The sequence below is a fragment of the Diabrotica virgifera genome, chromosome 1 (genome assembly GCF_917563875.1).
Source record: "Diabrotica virgifera virgifera chromosome 1, PGI_DIABVI_V3a".
NCBI classification, from domain to species: domain Eukaryota; kingdom Metazoa; phylum Arthropoda; class Insecta; order Coleoptera; family Chrysomelidae; genus Diabrotica; species Diabrotica virgifera.
The window spans coordinates 26,817,736-26,842,953 of NC_065443.1; the positions used below are offsets into that span (position 1 = coordinate 26,817,736).

General features: G+C 33.2%; 2 protein-coding genes across 5 annotated transcripts in view; both read left to right on the forward strand.

Moving 5' to 3' along the window:
* Positions 1–25,218, forward strand: part of LOC114328872 (EH domain-binding protein 1) — a 149,309-nt gene that overhangs the window by 27,480 nt on the left and 96,611 nt on the right. The window lies entirely within an intron of this gene.
* On the forward strand, positions 15,906–19,474 carry LOC126887750 (uncharacterized). Its single transcript, XM_050655538.1, has one exon. It carries the CDS (start codon positions 16,683–16,685, stop codon positions 18,816–18,818), a length of 2,136 nt encoding a protein of 711 aa, XP_050511495.1. The 5' UTR covers positions 15,906–16,682; the 3' UTR covers positions 18,819–19,474.

Below are 25,218 nucleotides of genomic sequence, written 5' to 3' on the forward strand. Positions count from 1 at the left end.
TAGTTTTTTTCCGGTTTTTGCTGCCTTTCTAACGTTTTGGAGATATGCAGGGTTGTTTCCATTTTTTGGAATCACTTCTCCTTTAAACAATTATTCGAATAATCTACGTAGCATTTTAAATAGATTCGGCGATACATATCTAGTCCATTAAAATGTTACATTTAGGTTGCATTTCTTAGAGCAGTCAATTTTATTTTTTTTAATGTGTAGGGGGGTTCAGTAGAAGCTTAAGTTCAAGTTTTTGGGGTCGCCACCCTTGTCCCCCGGCCGCCATATTGGAAAAAGGGGTGCAAAGGATTTTCGCGCTGTATCTTCTAAACTAGCAATCCTACAGAAAATTTAATTACACATAAAATGTAGATAATTAAATTTTGTACAATTTTATATCTATTACTTTTTATCGTCAAGTGACTAACAAAAAAGTTATAAATAAAAATATGAGAAAATTTTGTAAAAAGTTTCCTTTTGGGGGTTATAACTTTTTTTCCGTTCATTTCACAATAAAATAACATCATAGCGATTTTGTAGAGGATTTTTCAATGAACAATTTTCGCTATAAAGTTGTTTAATTTCATTTATTATCTAGGTTTTACAGCGCTCCAATCTTGACCAGATTCTCGAATTCTCATAGGAATACAATAAAAAAAAAATACTTTTCTATCTATATATTAGTCGAGCGGCAGCAATCTTTATGCCGACCACGAAAATCAAATTTAAGGTGAATGACCAATTTTGGTCTATTTTTTTGTTTTCGAGGTCGCTGAATCCGAATATGAAGTTTATTTTTATCTAGATTTGGTGGAACATGTTCAAAAATCAAATTTTATACAAAAATGCCGAAAATCAATTTTGATGATTTTTCAAATTTACCTCGCTGTATCTTTGGTTGCTGTAAATATTTCCTTTTGAAAATTTTACTGTTTAATCTCTGAAGTATGTAGATAACAATGGGATTTGTCCTAAATATTTAAACACATTAAAAAAGGAGTTGTTAGTTTTGAAACATTTTGTCATCATATTTCGTTAGTTTCATGTTTACTTAAAAGAGTTGAGTGACAAACTTTTTAGTTTATAATTTTAACCAACACAACAATAAAATATAATTCATGAAGAAGTTTTTTTGGAAAATTTTAAGTCAAAATATACAATAGGAAAAAAGTTATGTTACTTCATAAACAAGCGGCACACCCCAAAAAACGCTTATATCTCCAGGTCCTGACCACGGTGTGGTGAATGGCTAATGTTGATCATACTTTATGATTTTGATAACAAAAATTCGTTTTTTGCTCTTCTTAAGAATTTTGCAATATGCGGTTGCGTCATTCTTCTTCTGAACCGGCGAATTTGTCCTCAAACAACTTTTTGGGCCGTTTCTATATATTATGCTTCGGGTTATAAGTTTTATAGTGGGGAGAAAGATCAAAAACAGATTAATAATAGCATAAGAATGTTAAAATCATAATAAATTGTATGAATAAAAAATATATATAGATAGAAAAGTAAGCCTACCTTTTGTTTTTATTATATCCCTATGAGCATTCGAGAATCTGGTCAAGTTTGGAGCGCTGTAATACCTATATAAATAAATAGAATTAAACAAATTTATAGTGGAAATTGTTCGCTGAAAAACCCTCTACAAAATTGCTATAATGTTATTTTATCTTAAAATGAACTGAAAAAAAGTTATAACCTCCAAAAGGAATCTTGTTAAAAATTTTTTACATATTTTTGTTTATTTCTTTTTTGTTGGTCACTTGGCGATAAAAAGTAATAGAAATAAAATTGTAGAAAATTTAATTTGCTACATTTTATGTTTAATTAGATTTTCCGTAGGGTTGGTAGTTTACGAGATATAGCGCGAAAGCCCTTTGCACACCATTTCAAAGATGGCGGCCGGGGGACAAGGGCAAAAACTTGAACTTAAGCTTCTACTGATCCCCCCTACACATTAAAGAAATAAAATTGACTCCTCTAACAAATGCAAGGTACGGCTTAAAAAATGTAACATTTTAATGGAGTAATCTACTTAATCAGCTCTGGATAAATATATTCCACGTGTGACTCGAGATTTTTTTAATTCTAAATTCTGTAATATTACGTAGGCATACCCTTATTGATATAACGTAATATGGTGGAGAGACACTTACTCTAACAAGGACATCTGCACGAAAACTACAAGTGACACAACGTAGAATGGCAAGATCATTGTTGGGCATAACGTTGGGTAAGAAACCAAGAAATTCGTAGAAGAAGTGGTGCAGAAGACATTATAAAACACATAGCCAAAATTGAATGGAAGTGGGCAGGACACGTCGCTAGAATGAAAGATGATAGGTGGACAAAAAAAATCTTGTATTGGAGACCGAGAGCGGATAGACGAAACCCGGGAAGACAACCCACAAGATGGACTGACGACATAAGGAGGATTTCTACCAACTGGATTGTAGCAGCGCAAGATAGATCTGAATGGAACGAGGAGGCCTATGTTCAGTAGTGGACGACTATGGGCTGATGATATACCCTTATTGGTGATTTTTATATTTTTTCATTTCTGTTTTGGCTCCGTTTATTTTATTCTCTTTTCGATATCTAATCAGCAAGGAATATTTATCTGTAAGAGGATATTCGTTTGTGCATCTCTTGTCAAAAATTTGACTCGATTTTGTTCCGGATCGTTTTGGTATTTTATTAGAGATGTGGATTCGAAAGATCCGTAACGTTTCTACAACAATTTTCATAATCAAATCAAAATTAGGTCTGAATCACCGGGCCAGATCGGATGTGATTTGTCCATCTCTGTTCAGGATATGACTAGACTTTAGATAATAATTTTATGAACAGACAGGAAGTAAAGAAGAATATATATCACACATGGGGAATCCACTATTTTTCGTCGAAAGGAAGTATTTTTGATGCTTTGTGAAGAGACAATGACTCCTGCCTGTGAAATTTATTTTTGTTTGAGTATTAATAAAAAACATTGAACTTGAAATTGCGGTGGTATCTATACAATAAAAAGAGGAAATAGATTTATTGTTTGAGATTTGCTAAATTATTATTTATTTATACAATTAAAAATTGTATTCGCAGAACAGTTTGTCAATGAAATAGAATTAGATTAGATGTTCAACGCTCATGTTGTATTAAATTAATGCGTATATCGTTATGTTTAAATGCAGATAAACTACAAAGTAAGTTCACACAACTTTGACAATTTTTTGTTAAATACACTCACCGGCACAAAATTCTGCCACTAAAATTTTTTGATTAATTTTGACAATTTATAACTTTATTATTTGTACTCCGATTTTCAATTTTTGCTTAGATGGCATTATACGGAGGTGAATGAAAGCATTGTATTTTCTCCTAACTTTAAAAAATTCTGTGGAAAAATCGAAGGGCTGATTTTGTTTCATACTAAGATTTTGTTTTTGGAATTATCCGAATATCTCTTGTCTTGTAAAAGCTGCACAATTTTTTGTAAATAAAAACACTGATTGACTCATAAACATATGTTCCGATGGTGTGTGTGTTGACGGAATCAATTTAAAAATAAGTATAAACAACGAACAGTAATATTTATTTTATTTTTGGTTAAAATGCGTGCTTATTCATCTCGTAAGAGGGTTGTTTATTGTTTTGGGGCAGCGAGGGTGCGTCTGAACTGCCTGCCTGCTGTGACTGTCGATACTGAAGAGACCACAACACGGTCATCATGTTTGCGGTTTTATAATATGGCTAGAAAAGGCAATAAATTACTACATCTGGCGTGTTAAAAGCTTAGAACCTTTCTGTAGTTTTAAGAAACGTCTTCGAATGCATTTCCAAAGTGCGTTGACATAAGGTTTGATAAGGTAATTAGTTAATGGGGAATTAAGTTTGCTAAACTGAACACACCAAAAACATTAGGGATACATTTGGTTTCGTAAAACTTTTAGCATCTGGTTTGTATATTAAATGTGAATTTTATATGACCGTTTTGAGAAGTTATTAAAAAATAAAATTAGCAAAAATAGTAATTAAAGCTTATCGCCACACATATCTTAAGTAAATAGAGGTTGGATTGATAAAATTAAAATGGCCCACGTGAAGGCCAGATCTCAATCCTAGTGAGCATTTATGGGATGAATTGAAAATAGCTATTCGCCGTCAACCTAGGCCTCCAGAAAATTTGGCACAGTTATGGCCCTGGTAGAGAAATATCGGGCTATTACGCAGGCAAGGATAACACATCTTATTTATTTGATGCCAAACATATTGCGAGCAGTCGTTGTTTCGAGAGGTGAACATACCTGATATTGAATTGTTTTGTTTTGTTGTTAATTTGGTTTTGTGTTGTTTTAGTGCGTTTGATATTTTTAATTAAATACACCTTCAAAGAAGTGTTTTATTTACAGCTTTTACAAAAAAAAAAAGAAATATTCGGATAATTCAAAAAACAAAATCTTAGGGATGCCTTCGAGATAATACGAAAAGAGTATGAAACTAAATCAGTCCTTCAATTTATACACAGAATTTTTTAAAGTTAGGAGAAAATACAATGCTTTCACTCACCCCCGTATAATGCCATCTAAGCAAAAAGTTTTTTGTTATTGGAATAATAACAAACGATACTAATGCATGCACCTACAAACTAGTGTAAGAATCTTGAAAATCGGAGTACAAATAATAAAGTTATAAATTGCCAAAATGAATCAAACATTTTTAGTGGCGGAATTTTGTGCCGGTGAGTTTTATATTGTTTTGGGATTTGCCCTTAATTTTTTTTCCTGAAGGTCTGCGCTATCAAGTTGTTCGTACATCGATTACATTTCTTTGAAACTGTATGCTATCTTTAGTAATAACATAAGACGAAAAGATAAAATGTGGATACAAATAGATTTATTGTTTTTCAAAATACTCTCCATGAAGGTCAGTATACATCTGCATGCGTATTAAGGTAATTTACAAATAATTTTCTAGACTTTATTGCGTTCTATTGTGGCCATTGGTAGATATTCTTATTTTAGCTTTAGTTCATGATATTGCTAAATTTAGTAACTTACTAACTTTAGTAACTAATACACTGTTAAATTCTAAATCTTGTCGTATCTTTCTCGTTCTTTTCATTCAAAAACCTTTTTATTAAGACCATGATACCTCCTATATGTTAATCTTTTTCGATGTATTATCAGTGATTATAGTAATTTTTTAAATTTCACTCCTTTCACGAAGCTTAGGTATCGGGTAACTTATGGCTGGCAATCTCATCTTGTATTTAAATACTCGTACACCACGAATTTGGTACTCAGTATACTCAGTAATTTAGAAAGCGTTACTAGACCAGGACATTTAGAAGAAATATCGCCGGAATATATCGATTTTTAAATATTCCATCTAGAGACTTGCAACTTTTTGCATTGTGTTCAGGATAATGTCAGAAAAAAGTCTGCAATATAAAAATGGCTGGAAATACATAGTTGTATTTTAAAGTGTATAAATATGCTTTCAAAAGTGCATAAACATGTCAAAGTCAGTATATTAAGGTCCAGATTTTGTTACTTGGGGGTTTTTGAGGTCGCTGAACATGAATATGCTATCAGAACCGATCCCCGGAGCACCTGGTGCCCAGGGTTACTGTTAAGGCACGTCCTCTGGAGTTTCGAGGGTTTCGGCACTAAATTGATATAATTTAATGCCGAATGTTTTGCAATGTAGTTGTACCATAACTCTGGCTTCTCCCAAGTCGTCCATCGTACTCCATCGTACTCTATGGCTCTTATAGGTTTGGTGACAACGTATCTACCTGCCGCACCCCTCTTCCAATTTTTATCTTCACAACCATGAAATCAATAATAATAATTATAGTTGTTGCATTTTTATATATACACACCCAAACTTATATGGAATCACCATGTATTTCAAAGTAATATTTATTTATTTTGAAAATAAACAAATCTAGAAGACAATTGGATAGTACAGCTTGGTACGGTATAGGTTATTTGCTTGAGTTGCAAATTGAACGAAAATTTGCGTCCAAAAACGAAAATATGCCTCATGAGGGGTTATAGAACTTACAACGAGGAAAGATTATTGGTCTTGTGGAGAAAGTAATGTTCCCAGAGGGACATAGCTGTAGAGCTAGGCGTAATACAGGGCGTTCTGTCCAAAACCTATGCTAGGTAACAGGAACTAGGAAAGCTCAAAAATACGCAAGGGAAAGTCGCCAAAAGTAATAACGGCTCTCCACGATCGTTTAATTGTCCAATCAGCTGGAAGACACCCAACCATTTCTCACCTACAGCTCCAAAGGCAGCTTTTGGAAGCTACAGGTGTAACTGTTTCAGTTGAAACGATTAGAAGAAGAGTTCGTACCAAGAAGTGTACAGCAGGAGACAGTTATGGGTTCCCGAGTTATCCAGGCAGCACAAGATTGATGGCCTAAATTGGTGTCTTCACCATCAAAACTGGAACATTGGGAATTGGCAAAATGTGCCATTTTCAAAAAAAAGTCAGGATTTGTGTAAAATCAGATGACCCACGAAATCGTGTACTTAGAGGTTGAGGAAGACAAGCAAGAAGGAAAACTGTCAGAAACTCCTTTAATTTTCATCCAATCAATTTTAACTCCTCACAGGTATGTTGATAACCTGTAGTCAGGCTCTGGAGAGGTGCAACAGGAGAAAATTTAATTTTATTGCATGATAATGGACCTCTACATACCATTAGAGTGACTACAGTCATCATTGAAGCAGAAGGTATCCCTTGTTGGAATGGCCTGCTTGCTCACCCGAGCTTAACTCATAGAGTATATGTGGGATATGCTTAAAAGAAAAATTAGAGCTCGCCGGGATAATCCACAAAACACCGCACGGCTAGTACAAGCTGCTTTTAAAGGATGGAGCAACCTACCACAACAAAATGTTGATAATTTGATTAGGAGCGTGCCCACGCAAACTGAAGCTTGCATAAGGACTAGAGGTGATAACACTGACTACCATAAAATACAAAAAAAAAATAATAAAAACAACTTAAACATTATTCGTTTTACATTGAAATTTTGCATGCTATTGACTTTAAAACAACTACTTTCAATTTGTTTGTTAAATACTTTATTGTTTTATTTAATTGTTATGTATTTGTTATTAAATTGTTTTAAAATAAATATTGTTTGACTCCGTGTGTTCGTTTTTTTTTTAAATTCGCACGAAATAGTAAGAAATATCAGATGATTCCATATACGTTTGGGTGTGTGTACATATTTCGAATACTATTCACAGAGGTACCTGTCTTTTTTATATCTAGATCGCTCTTATTAATTATTTTGTGGTGCCGTAAAAATCATAAAGCTTTGATTTTACATAAAGCTAATAGTCAAAGGTAACTTTAATATAATATTCTATTAAGATTCTTTACAGACGCATTTCAACACAATATAATAACAAAGATAAGATTCCTCATTTTCTAAATGTTTGTAGTCCTTTAAATAAAATATATTTTTTTATAAAGTAAACTCGACAAAACAACGGAAGTACGCATATAAAAAGAACCTTTTTTGTAAGATTACAACGAAGGTTCATAAATGTTAATATCGAATTATCATATCTACGACATTCGACTGATTTATGCACAATAATAAAGAAGGGGCTTTGCATTCTATGAGGTTATGTTTATTTATTTTCAATAATTGTATTTTCGATAATATTTATAAACTCATTGGAAAAGGCTCTATACAAAATTTTAACAACTGAGTAAAGGTGTAAAAAATAAAAGTATATGTATATTTAAAAAAATTCCGAAGGCGAATACTAATTTTTCTTCTTGATAATAAAACTCCTTTCGCATAGGCGTCTTAATATTGCAACTTGATCAGATGGATCAATGAATAGTTCTTTCCGATCTTAAATTCATTTTTATCATTCATCTTTAAATAGGTATTTGGAACTATAGTTACGTTTGATGTTTATAGGTACATTTTTCTTACATCCAGTAATAATTACACACATCGGAAAAATCTTAAGGACACTTTTATTGGATCTAATTTAGATAATTATTAATAAATTTGCAGTACTTCAACGTTTTTAATATAAGGTAAAATTCGATCAAATTGCAAACAAAACAAAATACTAAGTAAAGTATCCATAAGTAAAAAAAAATAAAAATTTGTGATTTATAAAAATTTTTGGCATTGAATAAATTAACTGTAATCTAAAGTGTGATCTCCATATTGGTTTATTGCAGCTCTACATTATCTACAATTCATACTCAAAATGATACTGTTAATGTTCACGTGAGATAAATTTGCCTATTCTGTTGTGAAAGTATTAGGAAGCGAAGTGTATTGTGAATGTTGCCCATTGTTGAGTGACTTGTTATTGAAACATGACCCATACATCATGTTCAATAATATTTAGGTTTAAGGGTAAGAACTGCACAAGTGGGTCGAGGTGGAGGTGTGGGTCGCGGTGGATGCTACTAGTTAAGTCGAGGTCGATGTCGACAGCACATAGCAAGGAGGTTACCTGCGCTGCTCAATCGAGCTAAAACCACTATCCAGTGAAGTAGTTTAATGAAATTTGAATGACAAAAACACTGTGCTTTTGCGATGTTGTGTCAAAAAGGGATTATATAAAAAGTATCAACTCAGCGCAGGTAATGACAACTTGGCTTCGAACGGACCAATCACAGGGAAGCATCTTTGTAGGTCGCGCAGTAGACATCCATGTAAAACAAACTCATTTTATTTTCAAAAGCATCGATGTAAACCTCCTGGATGGCATCGCGGTAAACCTCCACCGCGACTTACCTGCTCTGTTCTCTTCCATTCACTACAATGTGTTTGTTTTACATGGATATCGACATCGACCGCGACCTCCACCTCCACCGCGACCCACTTGTTCTGTTCTTACCCTAAGGATTGTGCTGGCCATGGCAATATATCACGTTGATCAGTCAGATTGAGACAATACATGCGACATGTGGACGAGAATTATCATGTATAAGGTGATAATTCTTACCAACTTACAGTAGGTTGAAGAATGATATCACGGTACTGTAAGCTGTTAGGAACCGATTTGGAACTTTTTTTTTTTTTTTTTATTTACACATGACCTGGCCTCTAATTTTATGAATTATATATTGAATTATTATTTTTATTTATTTATTTTATATTGAATTATTATTATTATAATTGTAAATATCTATTTTTGAATTTATATTTTATTTTATTTATTTTAACTTTATCTTACTCAACTTCATCAGGGTTGGATTATTGGTTGTCTTCTTCTATTATTATAGATTTCTTGTTGTTTTTTAGATTTTATTTGTGTGAGATTGTTTAATATTTCAAAATATTCTTCATTTTGTAATATATCTCTTATTTCAATTCTTTCTAATCTTCTTCTCATTTATCTATGTTCTTCATTTTCTATAGTATTTTCACAATGTAACACTATATGTTCTGGTGTACCTAGTTCTCCACATTCACAATATGCATCATCTTTTAATTTAAATCTTTCCAAATATGTTGGGTACAGTCCATGTCCTGTTAAAAAGTGTATTAAACCTTGTTTTGGATTAAAATAATTTGGAATGTTTTCTAATATTGGTATAAAATTGTATAAACGTCTAGATTTTGTTGAATTTTCCCATTCATTTTGTCTTTTTCTATTTATTATTTCTTTTAATTCTCTTTTATTTCTTATATCTAATCCTATTATTTGTATTATTTTTTCGTATTTTTCTTTTTTTAGCCAATAATTACATGCTCTTTTTTGTGTTTCTAAATGCATTGGCATTACTCCAGTTAAAACTGTGAGTGCCTGTGTTGCAGTTGTTCCAAATGCTCCCGTCATTCTTACAAGAAATCCTCTCTGAGCTCTATTTAATTTTTCTGCATTTTTTTTATTTATTAATCTATGTGCCCATACACTTGAACCGTACCCTACAATTGATGCAAGTATTGTACTTAGGTATATTCTCATCTGTCGGAACGAAATTCTTTATTCCTTCTGTGCTAGACTAGAAATGCTATGCATGATCTTTGTTGCCTTTTCACAGACACAATTCATGTGTTTTGTAAATAATTTTTGTTCGTCTATTATAATACCTAAATATCTTGTTTCCATTTTTCTTTTTATTGTTTTCCCTCTAATTTTTATAATTGGATCTCTTTCTAAATTTCCTTTTATTAAACTATATGTTGTTTTTGAATCTGATATTGTTAATTTTACTTTATTCATCCAATCATTTACTCTTATTAATACTTCATTTGATTTATTTTCTAATTCTCTTCTTGAGTTTGCATCTATGATCAACAACAAATCATCTGCATATGCTATGCTTCCAAGCACTTCAGGATCTATAGTCAATTGTTCCAACAGTTCCTCTAGCATTACATCCCAGAACATAGGTCCACAAACTGATCCTTGTGGACATCCTTTTGTGATATGTTTTGTCTTTTTTCCTGTTGGACAGCTTAGGCTTGCATATCGGTCTTGACAGTAGTTTCTGAGACTTCCGTACAGATTCTTTGGACATCTCATTCTTCGAAGTCTTTCAAAGAATGACGGCCACCAAAGAGTGTCAAAAGCCCCAGACACGTCTATAAAGATCATTAAAACATACTTTTTTATGCTTTCGTTTACTATTTCAAATACTTTATTTATTGCATCTTCTGTTGATCTACCTTTCCTAAAACCATACTGACCAGGATGTAATCATACTAAGAACAAGAGGACATGTCCTGGACATGTCTCAAACGTTCTACATTTCCCGATCATCTCCATATTTTTATTTGACGCGAATCTGGATGATGGCCAAATCTAGAGCAGTTGGCAATTTTCATAGTCTTAATATTCATGACAACACTCTTATCCTACAGCGTGATTACTTGTGCAAAGAGGTCAGCTCTGAATAGTGTTTGACTATAAATATTAACTTCATGCAGACGATGTATCTCGACTGTACAGTATTATATCTCGACTTTTGTAGGTTATATTTATTTATTAAGCTCAACATGCCTTGTAGGTCTAGGGCTAAAATGTTTACATTCCTGATTACATTTTATTTTAGTCTTATAAATTTTATTTAATTACACTTCAGTTTTTTTATACACTCCTTCACCACCTCCCTCCATCTCCTTCTGTACAATGCTAGTTCATTCCATCTCTCAATGTACTTTTCTTCAGCCTTCGTACACACCGTCCTTTCATCTTTTTCTTGGCCTGCCTTTCTTTCTCCTTTGTATTGGTTTTCGTGAGAGTACCATTTTTGGCATTCTTTTACTTCCCATTCTCTCGATGTGCCCCAAATATCGTATTCTCTGTGCTTTGATCGTCTTCGTTATCGTTGGCTCTTTATACAGGGTGAGGCAGATAAAAGTCTTATTAGAAATATCTCAAGAACTAAAGCCTACAGAATTATGAAAATTGGAATGAAGGGGTTTTGAAGAGTGATCTATTTAATGAAAATATTTTCCTCGATTTGCTACTTCTGGTTATACCGGAAGTGTCTTATAACTTCGTTTTTTTAAATGGAACACCCTGTATATTTTTCAATTGTTGGATTCTCCTCGATGTCTTCTTTCTTAAAATATGAGGTTTTGTAATGTTATACAGGGTAGTTTAAAAGATAATTACGTTTTTTTTCTTAATTTCGTAGCAACATTCACACCCTGTAGAATTGTAGTAGTTTGACATCAAAAACTCTATTTATGTTCAAATGGTTTTTAATATAGTCTACTATTGTTAAAAATTGTTAGTATAGCTAAATATTGAATTTTACTATACAGGGTTGGTCGTAACTCGGAAAGAGTATTTTTTGAGTTTTCTAAAATAGAACACCCTGTATTTTAGTACTGTAATGAAATGATGTATTATGCTTCTTTTTTATTTCTTAAGCATTCCCTATACCTAACTGCTTTAATTTGTGAGTTATTGGTGATTCAAGCCAAACATTAATTTCAACAAAAAATACATGAAATTTGATTAGGTTGGCCGTGAAAATAGTCAATCACAAATAATTTTTCGGAAATAAATACACATTAATCTAGACGGATCCTTAAAATTAGCAATAATGGTTGAGCTATTAAAATAACTACGTAGTTAAGATCGTTGGTTCAATTAACAATTAAGCACAAATAGAAGAAGCTAGGTATAGGGAATACTTAAGAAATCAAAAAGTACCATAAAATATTATTTCATTACAATACTAAAATATAGGGTGTTCCATTTAAGAAAACTCAGAAAATACTCATTCCGAGTTTCGACCAACCCTGTATACTACAATTAAAAAATTAGCTATACTAACAAATTTTAACAATAGTAGACTATATTAAAAACCATTTAAACATAAACAGAGTTTTTGATGTCAAACTACTACAATTCTACAGGGTGTGAATGTTGCTACGAAATTAAGAAAAAACGTAATTATCTTTCCTGTATAATATTACAAATCTCATATTTTAAGAAAGTAGACATCGAGGAGAATCCAAAAATGTAAAAACATACAGGGTGTCCCATTTAAAAAAAAACGAAGTTATAAGCAACTTCCGGTATAACCGGAAGTAGTAAATAGGTGAAAATATTTTCATTAAATAGATCACTCCTCAAAACCTCTTCATTCCAATTTTCATAATTCTGTTGTCTTTAGTTCTCGATATATTTCTAATAGGCCAGTTATCTGCCTCACCCTATATAGTTCTTCCAATTCTTTCTTGGTTCTTCTTCTCTACTGACCTTTTATTTTCACACCTCCATAATTGCTCTTTGCATTTTTATCTCCCATCTTTCTAAAAGGTCTGTTTCTGATTTTTTTAGCACCCATGTTTCGCATGCGTATGTTACTGTAGGTCTGATAACAGTCTTATAAATTCTGATTTTTGTTTTTTTTTTGATACGTATTTAGATTTCATTAATGTACATAATGCTCCATACTTTTTATTTCCTTTAGCTATTCTTGCCTTTATCTCCCCTTCCTCATGACAATTTTCATCTATTTTGGCTCCCAGGTAATTAAATTCTTTGACTTTTTTGAACGGGTATGTTTTTTCTTCATCTATTTGTACTATGATTTTATTTTTTTCTGGATCTCTCCCATTATCATATACTTTGTCTTTCCTTCATTTATTTTAAGTCCCAATTTTATTGGCTTCTGTTATTATGTTTTTAATCGACTTAACACTTTGGGAGACTTCCATGCGCTCAACAGAATCAGTTTACCACGCATGCTAGCTTGAAGAAGACCTAATTAAAATAAAAAGCCTTTATAATAATGATTAAACATGCTCTAAGCAACTGAATTGACACTACGCGACGCGACGGCTAATAAAATTATTTCGTCCCTTCGTTTGCGACACGACCCCAAAGATGGGCCCGTTCGATGTTGCTGCGCGATATTTTACAGCTCAGTCTGGTCATCTACTACTCTCACTGTGGGACCCATTTTCGCTCTTCATTTTACGGTTCTTACGCCGCCGTAAATTATCGCGTGTGTGGCCTTAGCCTAAGAGCAGTAAGCGATCTAAAATTAAGCGGCAGTAAGCGCTGTAAAAAGCATGGCCAGACGGGGATGTAATAAATTACGGCGTGTCGCGAGATGAAAATACAAGTTTTTGGTCGTTGTTGTGACTAGATGAACTGCAAATGCTAGTGGCTACAAATTTCGTTCAGTACATTGCATACTAGGTATCTTATCTTGGTGTTTATTTTTTGTTTCGTGCACTACGCGACGGCTAATAAAATGAATTCATCCTTCGTTTGTGACACGACGCACAGTGGTTCCAAACGCCGAAAACATGGTCATGAATCTTTAAAAGCGTATATTGTTTATATATTTTGGAATTACTTTCGTTCTTAAGGGTTTTTGGCATCGCTGATTACGAATCTGGCATTATTTTTTCTGAATAACAAAATGGCGGATTCAACAGGCCGGAAAGAAATTGAAAATATCAATCAAAAAGGAAATTTTTTTGCCAAATTTGGTAGGTTAAGGTCGCTGATTACAAATCTAACTTTACTTTTTTTTAAACAAAATGGCGGATACAATATGGACGATTTTAGTGAGACTCGAAGAAACTCGAATATTTTATTTTAGCCGCATTTTTGTTTAAAATTTTGTATTATAAGGGACTTTTGAAACTTCTGATTACCAATACATTTTATTTATGAAGTAAAATATTCAGAACCTATTACTTATGTACAACTGCCCATACATACTCAACAATCGCCAGAATTATGTAATATGCGTCATTTCCCACTTTTGTATTCAAACAACTGCCAGTAATATATAGGCAGTTATAGGCAGTTAAACAAAAGTGATTCTGTATCTCCGTACTATATACTTTAAGATTAATAAACATTAGTCGCAGAATTATGCAGAATTTTGTACTTTTTGAATGCATCTTTACAAAATTTTAATTATTTTAAGTATATTTTCACTATTTATGCATTAACAAATTTAAGGCATTTATTGATAATAAATGTTGATTTAAGTTACATCTTACATTACTACATACTTAAAAAAGAAGAATCTGATTCACAACGATAAAATTGATAAACCACAAAACGTTTTACAGCGTTTTCAATATAGCGTTCTTTTTCACTTTCTCTGCCGACCAAAATAACCCCGGACATGACCCACTTGTTCCTGAGTTTTGAACCAAAATACATCTAGTCTAATCGTCATACCTGCATATTAGGACTCTACGATAGTATGAGAAAACAACTGTAAACATGAAAATCCCTAAATAGGAACTCCTTTTTTTGCCTCATGACCACATTTTCAGCATTTGGAACCACTGTGCGACGCCAAAGACGGGCTCGTTCGATGTTGCTGCGCGATATTTTACAGCTCAATCTGGCCATCTACTACTCTCATCGTGAGACCTATTTTCGCGCTTCATTTTATGGCTCTTACGGCGGCGTAAATTATCGCGTGTGTGGCCTTAGCCAAAGAAAGAAACAAAAATATAAGCAAATACGAAAACAGGTATTTTGTTTAATACAAAGATGGAAGGAGTAAGTACTTGTGTAAATTCGAACACGTACCATCGTGGTATGTATTTTGTTTTTATTGCATTTTCATATTTCGGTAGCGAGCCTAGCTACACTTCAGTTACTTTTGTATTTAGATATGTAATTGTTGAGATAAAGAAACAATTGTTGTAACAAAAACTGGTTCACGCTTCACCTTGATTGAGGTAAACAGGAGTGTATCGAGTATCATACTTCCATTGCGAAGGTAAGATATCGACCTTTAATAGATTTACAAAGATATATCTGGTTTTGGTGTAATGTAATACAAGGAAGAAAATAAAAAATATTGAAAAATAATTTTATTCTCAATCGGTTAGTAATTTATGGATTTCTAACCTTTGAAGTAATCAGGAAGCGACTTATTACTTACTTTACTTTCCCAGCTAGCCGGGAAAGTACTTTCCCGGCTAGCATCTGTCACTTTTCTACCTGCAAATGTCAATGTCATTTTTTATTAAAAGATGGTTTAGAAAGAATAGAATCCACTCAACATTTATTTAATTGAGAAACAACAACAACAATAACAAAAAGAAAACTATTTGGAATTCTAAATATTAATAGTTACATTGGAATTATGATTACCATTAACGGTTAAAGTAAGACCGTGTTGCTCAAAATTATATGTACAATTAATGGCGTCGTGTATCGCCTAAATGTCAGATTCAACAAACTTGTTTTGTTACCTAGCAACGATCTCACAGGTTACTTAAAATAATTCATCTTATCACATAATGAAAATGGATGCAGATATTTGAAACGAAATTATTATTGTTAGATTGTGAGTATTAGAAATCCATAAACTACTAACCGATTGTGAGTAAAATAGTATACAAACCTCGCGGGAACTCATTCTAACCTCGCGTCTGTAGTTTGCCGCTACCTTGCCGCTCCACAGTGGGCCGAAAAATTCAAAAAGCGGCCATAAATCGATTTCGATGAAAGTATTAGTCTGGCTTTCAGAATTTGTAGGTACTCCGAGAAATAGATAAATAATGTTTTCCTAGAATTTGAAGCAGGTAGAAGGCATATTGCGGCAGCCATCGGTTCTCAAAACCAGACTTTTGTGTTAGGATCATTTCTTTGCGAACATTCATTTAGTGTACTACTAAATGTCAACTAGTGAATGTGTGTTATAAAGTGTCTGACTCAAGTGGTTAATTGTACAGAAAACTTTCTCAAGGTATGTATTTTCATGTTATATAAATACTTATGAATCAAAGTTAAATTAGTATACATATAGATATAATTACTATGTAGTCGATTTTATTGAAAATTTTATATTATACTTTAAAATTATGTTGAGATATAACATATTTTCCGATCCGATCCGGCTTTGAAAAAATATTAAAAAAATAGCTTGATCATTCCCTAATAACATACTAAAATTTGATAGGCGCCTTCAAGCGCCTTTTTGAGATATTTTGGTTTTGCTTATCGATATGCATGAACCATATCCAACGAATGTATTCTGTAACCATAACAGCACATTTTATTTTGTTATTTAAAATGTAACACCTAGTAATTTCTATTTTCTTGTTGCGTTACTTTATTTACCTTGATAGAGAATATAGTTAAGTTTGTTCGTAATGGTGGTTGTAAGTCTTATTTCATTTGCGTCTTCAAAAAATTTTTTTTATGTAATGTTTTTCTATATTTTTCACAGTGAAAATGGTCACCAGAAGGCAACTGTTTGACGTTTTGTATGAAAAGGATAAGTTACAACGTTCCAGTCGCACAGAATATCTGTTCAAGTATTTGGTGAGACACTACAAAATTGAAAATGATGCAGACGCCATGTTAAAAATGAGGATTTTCACTTCAAAGTTTTGCAACGTCGTTTATGCAAAGCTTGATCAATGTGGGAGAAAAACGGATAGATTTGTGAAAAATAATACAGCGTGGTTAAGTGTATGTGTATTTGAAGAAACTGGATTAGAAATTGATCCGAATGCTGAGCCACAACCAGGAACTTCATCTGGAGGTAGGCGTGGTCGTCCAAGCAAAGAATTTTCTGCGAGTAGTGTAAGATCAAAACGTCGAAAGACTTCAAAGCTGTCATCGACGTTCGAAACCGAGGAGCTTACTTTAGCTGCAAGGAGAAAACTAAAGACTGAAGGAAAAGACGATGCCGCAAAACTTGTCTCTGAAGCACTTTTGACTCCGACTCGAGCCGGTAAAATTAGGACAGCTTGGCAGAAAACTCAGAAGTCAAAAAAAATAATTCCACTCACCCCAGATGAAGCGCTATCAGTAATGATTGAATCAAAAGATACCAAACATTCATATCTTGTTCACAGACGAATAGCAAAAGAACATTTTGCTGATATATATCCGTCTTATCACAAGCTTCGAGAAGCAAAATTACGCTGCTATCCCCGAAAAGAAGGACAAACTGTAAGTGAGTCATGTGCAGAAATATTATTACAGGACCTCTTAGATCATACAGTTAAACGGATAGTAGAATTGCAAAAACCAGTTCTTCGTTCATTATCAACTGAACTTCTAAAGAATTTGAAACTGTTGCTGAAATGGGGATGCGATGGAAGCACCGGTCATTCACAATACAAGCAACTTTTCTCCGATAATAGTTTTGGTGATGGCGATTTATTTCTTACATCCATAGTGCCATTACAGTTATATGCGGAGCAACCTGGACAAGATAAAATTATTGTGTGGCAAAATCCCCGTCCATCGTCAACTCGATTTTGTAGACCTATACGCTTTCAGTTTAAGAAAGAAACGAAAGAGCTGACGGTACAGGAGACATCATATATAGAAAATCAAATTTCAGAACTTCAACCCACTATTGGTATGCTGGATAGTGAAGAAATTGCAGTTTCTCATGTTTGTGTGATGACGATGATAGACGGCAAAGTGTGTAATGCAATAACGGAAACAGCTTCTTCACAAACATGTTATATATGTAAAGCAACCCCCAAACAAATGAATGACATCGAAAAACTATTAAAGAGGGAAGTTGTCCAAGAAAATTTGAAATTTGGATTGTCAACTCTACATGCCTGGATCAGGTTTTTCGAATGTTTGCTGCACATTTCCTATAGATTAGAAGTTAAAGTTTGGCAAATTCGAGGAAGTAACAACAGAGCAGTTTTTGAAAACAAGAAACGTACCATACAACAAATTTTCAGAGACAGAACAGGTTTGCTTGTGGATATACCTAAGAGTGGAGGTAGTGGAACTACTAATGACGGCAACACAGCTCGACGATTTTTTGCTGACCCCTCACTGTCTAGTGAAATTACTGGCATAGATAAAGATGTCATTATGCGATTTGGTATTATATTACGCACCTTATCTTGTGGCTATGCAATCGATGTGCGAGCTTTTGAAGAGTATTGTTTGGAAACCGCAAAACTGTATGTCGCTAAATATTCATGGTATTATATGCCTTCTAGCGTGCATAAAATATTACTCCATGGAGCCATAGTAATCAAGGAGGCTATTCTGCCTATCGGTCAATTGTCAGAAGAAGCCCAAGAATCAAGAAATAAGGATCTCAAAAGTTTTAGGGAGAAACATACACGAAAAATTTCGAGAATATCAGGAAATCAAGATTTGTTAAACAGGCTCCTTATAACTTCAGATCCAGTAATTTCATCTTTGCGGCAGTACCCACTCCGAAAAAGTTCAAACATATCTTCTGAAGTTGTATCCTTGTTGAAGGCGCCCTCGTTAGAATCAATGGAAGCAGATTCTCTTAGAGCTCTACAACTTAATATGGAAAGCCGCCAAGTTTCTTCATCCGACGAGGAAGACGACAGCGCGAGCGACGTAGATTTTTAGTGGTAAGCATACTATTGTATTTACAAGGGCGGATCTAAGGGGGCCCAGGGGCCCATACCCCCCTTGGGATTCACATTTTGAACTGATTATAAAGTTAAAAATTAAATTTTAGTATTTAAGTATATCAAAGTAAGTTATAAGTATAATCTTTTAAGCACTAATATATTAGATTTTAAATAGACTTTATTTCATGCCATTTTTACCCCCTCCCTTGCTAGATTTTTCTATCGCTATGCCCCCCCTTGAGACTTTTCTGGATCCGCCCTTGTTTATTTATTTAGAAGCTAATAAACTTGTTACAGAGCGGAATTTTTATTTTTATACCTATTACCAAACATATTTTGATAAATTTCTCTAAGTTTTTTCGAATTTGTACCTAAATAATTTATAATCTTACTATACTTAGTAACAAGTAACGTATTTTACGGTAATTCATTTTATTTTGTTAATATTTTTTAACCATATAAACAATTAATTGCATAAAGATCGAAAAGTCTACTCAATGTAATTATTAACCTTATGGCCCCCCTAAAAGTTACGCCTGGGTAGTTTAATTTTTTTTATTATTTTTTCCTTTAAAAGACTACAATTTTAAAGCCCTTCAGCCCATTTTCAGATTTTTGACCGCTTTTTGCATTTTCTGGCCCACTGTGCGCTCGGCTGAAATATAGTACTTTCCCGCTAGGTATGTAATATACTATTTCTGTTAAAACACTAAATTGTTAAAACCTTTAAAAATTAGACAGCAAAGTAGAAATAATAATAACAATAAATATAATTTTATAAGCAGTAACACTTAGCTATTTGTATAACAAGGGAGGAAAAGGCACTTTACTCCCATGTTATACATTTGGTTTTTCCACCTTCCTCAAATAAATTCTTTTATTATTATTGATTTATAAATAAATAAACAATTTATAAAAAAATTCAATAACATATTTTATTTTGGTTATTTTATTTACTTTGACGGAAATCTAAACACAATAATTTCTTTACTGTGTGAATGACGTTAGCTTTGTATGTTGTTAAATATTAATTGCCAAAATATAATTATTTACCTTAAAATTTCAAAGCCCAATATAAAATTAGTTGTGAAAACAACTGTTTGTGTAATATAAAGAAACTTCAAAACGCAAAAATTCGACAAAAACCGCAAAAAATTCAACTGACTGACAGCCACAAAAGTAAACAAAGCAGAAACGTCAAACAAATTGTGCTTAAAATATGAAAACATACCGAATCGTCTTTTTTTCTACCTACCTCTTTTTAATGCACTGAGTCTAGATGGTTCATAAAAATAGCATGTGTTGTTACTTAATAACAAACGGCAGCTGGTTTGTCATGAGTTTCATGCGTGGAAGAGAACGATGCTAGATAAAAAGTTTGTGTTTTATCTCTTCAGGTATTAATGACGCACGGGTAAAGACTCGCGGACTCAACTGTATTTATTTATGTAACTAACCAACAAAATTTATTAGAACTAAAACTAACAAGTAGGTACACTATAACTGTCAACTGTCAAATATAAGTCAAATTATTAATGTAAACATTGTTAAATCAAAATATCAATTTACTTTTTTTTACCATTCTGCAAAATACGGGGTGTTTTATAAATAAACGTTAAAATCTATAGATACTTACGTAATAGAAAATAGATATTGTACAGGGCGTCAATAAGTTATATTTCATGAATGAAATACCATGACGTCACTTTTACTTTTCCTCCCTAGGGAGGAAAAGTACAACTTTGCTCCCTACAATCAGATCCGGAAAAGTATACTTTCGGTAGAGGTAGATGGAAAAATAATTATTATAAATAATAAGTCCGCAATTTCGTCCCTAAAAAACCATAAAGCCGCAGGCCCAGACGTTATACAGTACATACTAAAAAGGGGGGAGAAAAGCTCCACCCTGAGATATATCATCTTATAAGAGAAGTCTGGGAAAGAGAAGAAATACCGAAACACTGACATGAAAGCCATATAGTGCCTATCCACAAGAAGGGAGACAAACAAATGTGTCGGAACTATAGAGGAATATCGTTAGTCAATACAACATACAAAATTATATCCATAATACTGTTTAGAAGACTAACTCCATACGCAGAGGAAATAATAGGCGACTACCAAAGCGGATTCAGACTGGGAAGGTCGACCATAGACCAGATCTTCGTCCTACGCCAGGTGTTGGAAAAAAACTGGGAAATCTTCGTGGACTTTAAACAAGCTTACGATTCTGTTAGCAGAGAAGCATTGTGAGAGACAATGGTAGAAATGGGACTACCTGAAAAGCTGGTACGATTAGCACAGGTGAGCACGGAGAACGTTTCCGCACGGATCAGAATTGGCAGCACCACGTCGGGGAATTCCTCATTGACACCGGGCTTAGACAAGGAGATTTTCTCGCCCCCCCTGCTGTTTAACTTCGCACTGGAACATGCAGTAAGGAAAGCTCAGCCACAACTGACAAACGGATTTGCCGCCCAAGGATCAAAATAATATTGACCTTTGCGGATGACGTGGACACAATTGCACAATCCACCAGAGATGCAAAATAAGTTTTTACCCTATTCGAGAATGGAGCCAAGGAAGTTGGTCTTAAGGTCAACGAGAACAAGACCAAGTACATGGTGGCTACGAAGAATCCAAGACCAAGGGTTATTAGACAAAATTTAATAATTAATGAATACAACTTTGAAGTCGTCAAAGAATTCAAGTAGGTACCTGGGAGTGATCATAACATCTGAAAATAAATATGAAAAGGACGTGGCAGCCAGGATCATTGCAGGAAACAGGGCATATTACTCATTAATGACCGTACTTAAATCAAAAATACTCTTCAAGACCAGCAAAAATAAGAGTATATAAGACAATAATTCATCCTACAATAACGTATGGAAGAGAGACATGGACTCTGAACCAGCAGGAAACGACAAAATTACTGGTACTTAAAAAAAGATACTGCGGACTATATATGGGCATTGCAAAGAAGCAACAACAGGAGAATGGAGAAGAAGACACAATGATGAACTCCAGACAGTATATGGAGATGAAAACATAGCACGCTACATTAAAGCAAACCGAATAAGTTGGGCGGGCCACGTGCTAAGATCGAGGGACGAAAGACTTCTGAACGCCACATTCTGGGAAAGGCCCGATGGCAAAAGATCAGTTGGTCGCCCAAGAAAGAGATGGAAGGACGCAGTAGCCAGTGATCTACGCAAAATGGGAGTATATCAATGGCAAATAGCTGCTCAGGACAGACAACAATGGACATTAGTAAAATCTTTATCTATTTTTTTTTCTTAACATTACATCAGTTTTGTGTAAAAATCATTCTTTCCGCTCTCCTGAGGAGATTCATATTCATCTTTTCTCCTACGATTTTTTTATAGTCTGGTATTTCAGTCCCGTCCGGTTTCGGTTGATTTATCGTAGAATTTTTAAAATTTCTATAAATGACCCCTCTACGTCATTATGTAAATTGGTCCGCATGGGTGAAATTTAGTAGAGGTTGTTTATCTTTTAGATTATTTGTCGTTAACAGAACTGTCCCTAGTATAGATACAATGCCCTTGTTTCCGGTACACCGGCTGTTGAAATATTTCCAAATTATACACAGATATATAAACTTTCTATAAAGTCTGTGACAGAATTAGAGTAAAAATTCAATAACATGAAGTCAATAAATAAATTAAATTGAGAAGGTTCTTAGAAATGCATAAAGGTTACACAGCTTTTCTTGAAAATTTTCAGGTTTTTTAGCGAGCCGATTCGTAGAACTTTTATAGGCATATTATTTTCAAATAAATCTCATCAATAACATGAACTTGGTATGCGAATAAAGTTGATGTTTAATTTTTGTTAAACATATTCTTTAATTCGTTAAAGTATACATTATGTCTGCATTAATTGTACTCGAGTTAAATAAATAGAATATAGAAACTTAACATAACAGCGTGATCATCTTGCCGACCAAACCGAGTAGCGCGTTCCATTTTCACCAAACAACAAAAACAATTACTGACTTAATTGAAATTTTAAATAATAAATCTACTAATTTTCACAACAAAACAGACACATTTTGACTGTTAACAGTTTGACATTTATCAAATTGTTAACTTCTCATAGCCTACTTAGGCGTGGTTTTTAAACTAAGCAGAAAATGAGGATTTATTGACGAAAAACATGGCTAGAGTCCTTTTCATGAGCATTTTTCAGTGCATCACAAATAGCGTTACCAGGTGTCCCGATTTGCGCGGGACGTCCCGATTTTCAGGGGTCTGGGGACGCGTACCGATTTGTACCTGATCGGGACACTAAATGTCCCGATTTTCACCCACGAAAACTAATTTCAGGAGGACTTGCAGTGAATTTTATAACTATGTTATAAAAACAAGGCACTCCTAAAAGCGGCAAAATCGAATAAAAAATTTAATTTTAATAAAAGATAAATATGTAATTTACTTAATCTACGATTTTTTTTGTAAGTTCGTCTGATTATTATTATTTAGGATTAAATACAATACGGCGATACCGTGTATTTTCAGGATCAACTCCGAATTGCATGAAAATTTGGACGGCTTGTGCCGTTGGTTGCTTTTACTCGGGGGGTGACAGTCACCCCTAGTTGGGGGTGAAACACCGCTCGTTTAAAATAAGTCCGGAGATGGATAAATTGGCTAATTCTAAACAATTTTAGTTCTATAAAATTTTAACTTAGTTAAAACTTTTCGAGTTATTTACGATTGAAAATGTTTATTTTTCGACAAAAAAAAACACGTTTTCAGACGATTTTCACAAATAACTCAAAGAGTAAGTATTTGATCGAAAAAATATTCTTAGCAAAAATGTAGCATAGGTAATATAAAAAAAAGAAAACAATTGTGAATTCGTATAGTCTATAGACCAACAAAAGCAGTAGCTCATGAAAAATAAGTTCTTATTCGTCAAATTCCAAATCAAATATTTCAACGTGAAATAACCAAGAAAAGAAGCACTTTTCGGGAAAAACCAATTAAAACTGTTTTATTAAAGCTTTATTTTTATGTTTTAAAAAAGTTTCTAGCATAAAAACTAAGCGAGTTATGCTCAAAATCAAGTTGACTCCTTTCTTTTGATAAAAAAATCGTGAAAATCTCCCCCTACTTAGCACCCCAAATTAAATTAATCGTTAAAGCTTTACAAACAATTTACTTTACTTATGTATTTTTTACATGACTTAAACGGAATGAACGAGTCACTAATCACGAGTATATGCAAAATATGAACATGAACAGCCATAGTTTAACCAATTTTTGTCTTACAGAAAAACAAAATAAATCTATCATATTTATAAAAGCAAAACCTACCTACTTTTTACTCCTTAAGATTTTTAGTATCCCTAATAATTTTTAAGTTATTTTAAAAAAGGGCATTTTCCAATATTTTGGAAATTTTTTTTACTATAAAACCAATTTTTTTCAAAACTAAGCACTTCCAACCGGTAAGACTTACAAATCGTATAAATAATACACATGTAAAGTAAATGGTAAAGCAGTAACGATTAATTTATTTTTACGGTGCTAAATAGGGGGAGATTTTTACGATTTTCTTTTACCAAAAAAAGGGGCCAACTTTATTTTGAGCGTAACTCACTTAGTTTTAATGCTAGAGACTTTTATATAAAACAAAATTAAAGATTTTTTTAAACACTTAAAATTTTAATAGGTTTTGCCCGAAAATTGCTTAATTTTTTGGTTATTTCAAATTGAAAAATTCGATTTGGAATTTGACAAATAAGAACGTATTTTTGATGAGCTACAACTTTGCTTTTACTGGTTTTATAGACTTTCTGAACATACAATTTTTTTTTGCTTTTTTAACAGCTACATTTTTGCTAAGAATATTTTTTTCGATAAAATTACTCGAAAAGTATTGACTTAGTTTAAAAATTATATAGAACAAAAGTTGATACATTTTGAGACTTACTTTAAACGCACGTTTTTACCCAAATACGGGTAACTGTAACTGTCACTCCCAAGTAAAAGCAAACAACGGTACAATTTCAACTTTGAAGTAGACATTTCAATTTCAACTTTGAAGTAAGTAGAACCTAAAACCAGATTTTCATGCAATTCTGAGTTGACTCTGAAAATTACACTCCAAAACGGTCATTTACTTGGCTATTGTTTATTTGTCCCGATCTACAACCCTAAATCCCGATTTGTTTTTGCTTATGTACCGATTAAAAACAAATCGGACCTGGCAACACTAATCACAAATGATAGAAAAAAGGTAAGTCCGTGATAATACCTGGATAATACGTATTTATGACATTTATTCTAACATGACATTTTAGTTAAATCTGACAGTTAAATCTGTGACAGTTGTCACATTTTATTTGCAATTTGGTATAAAAA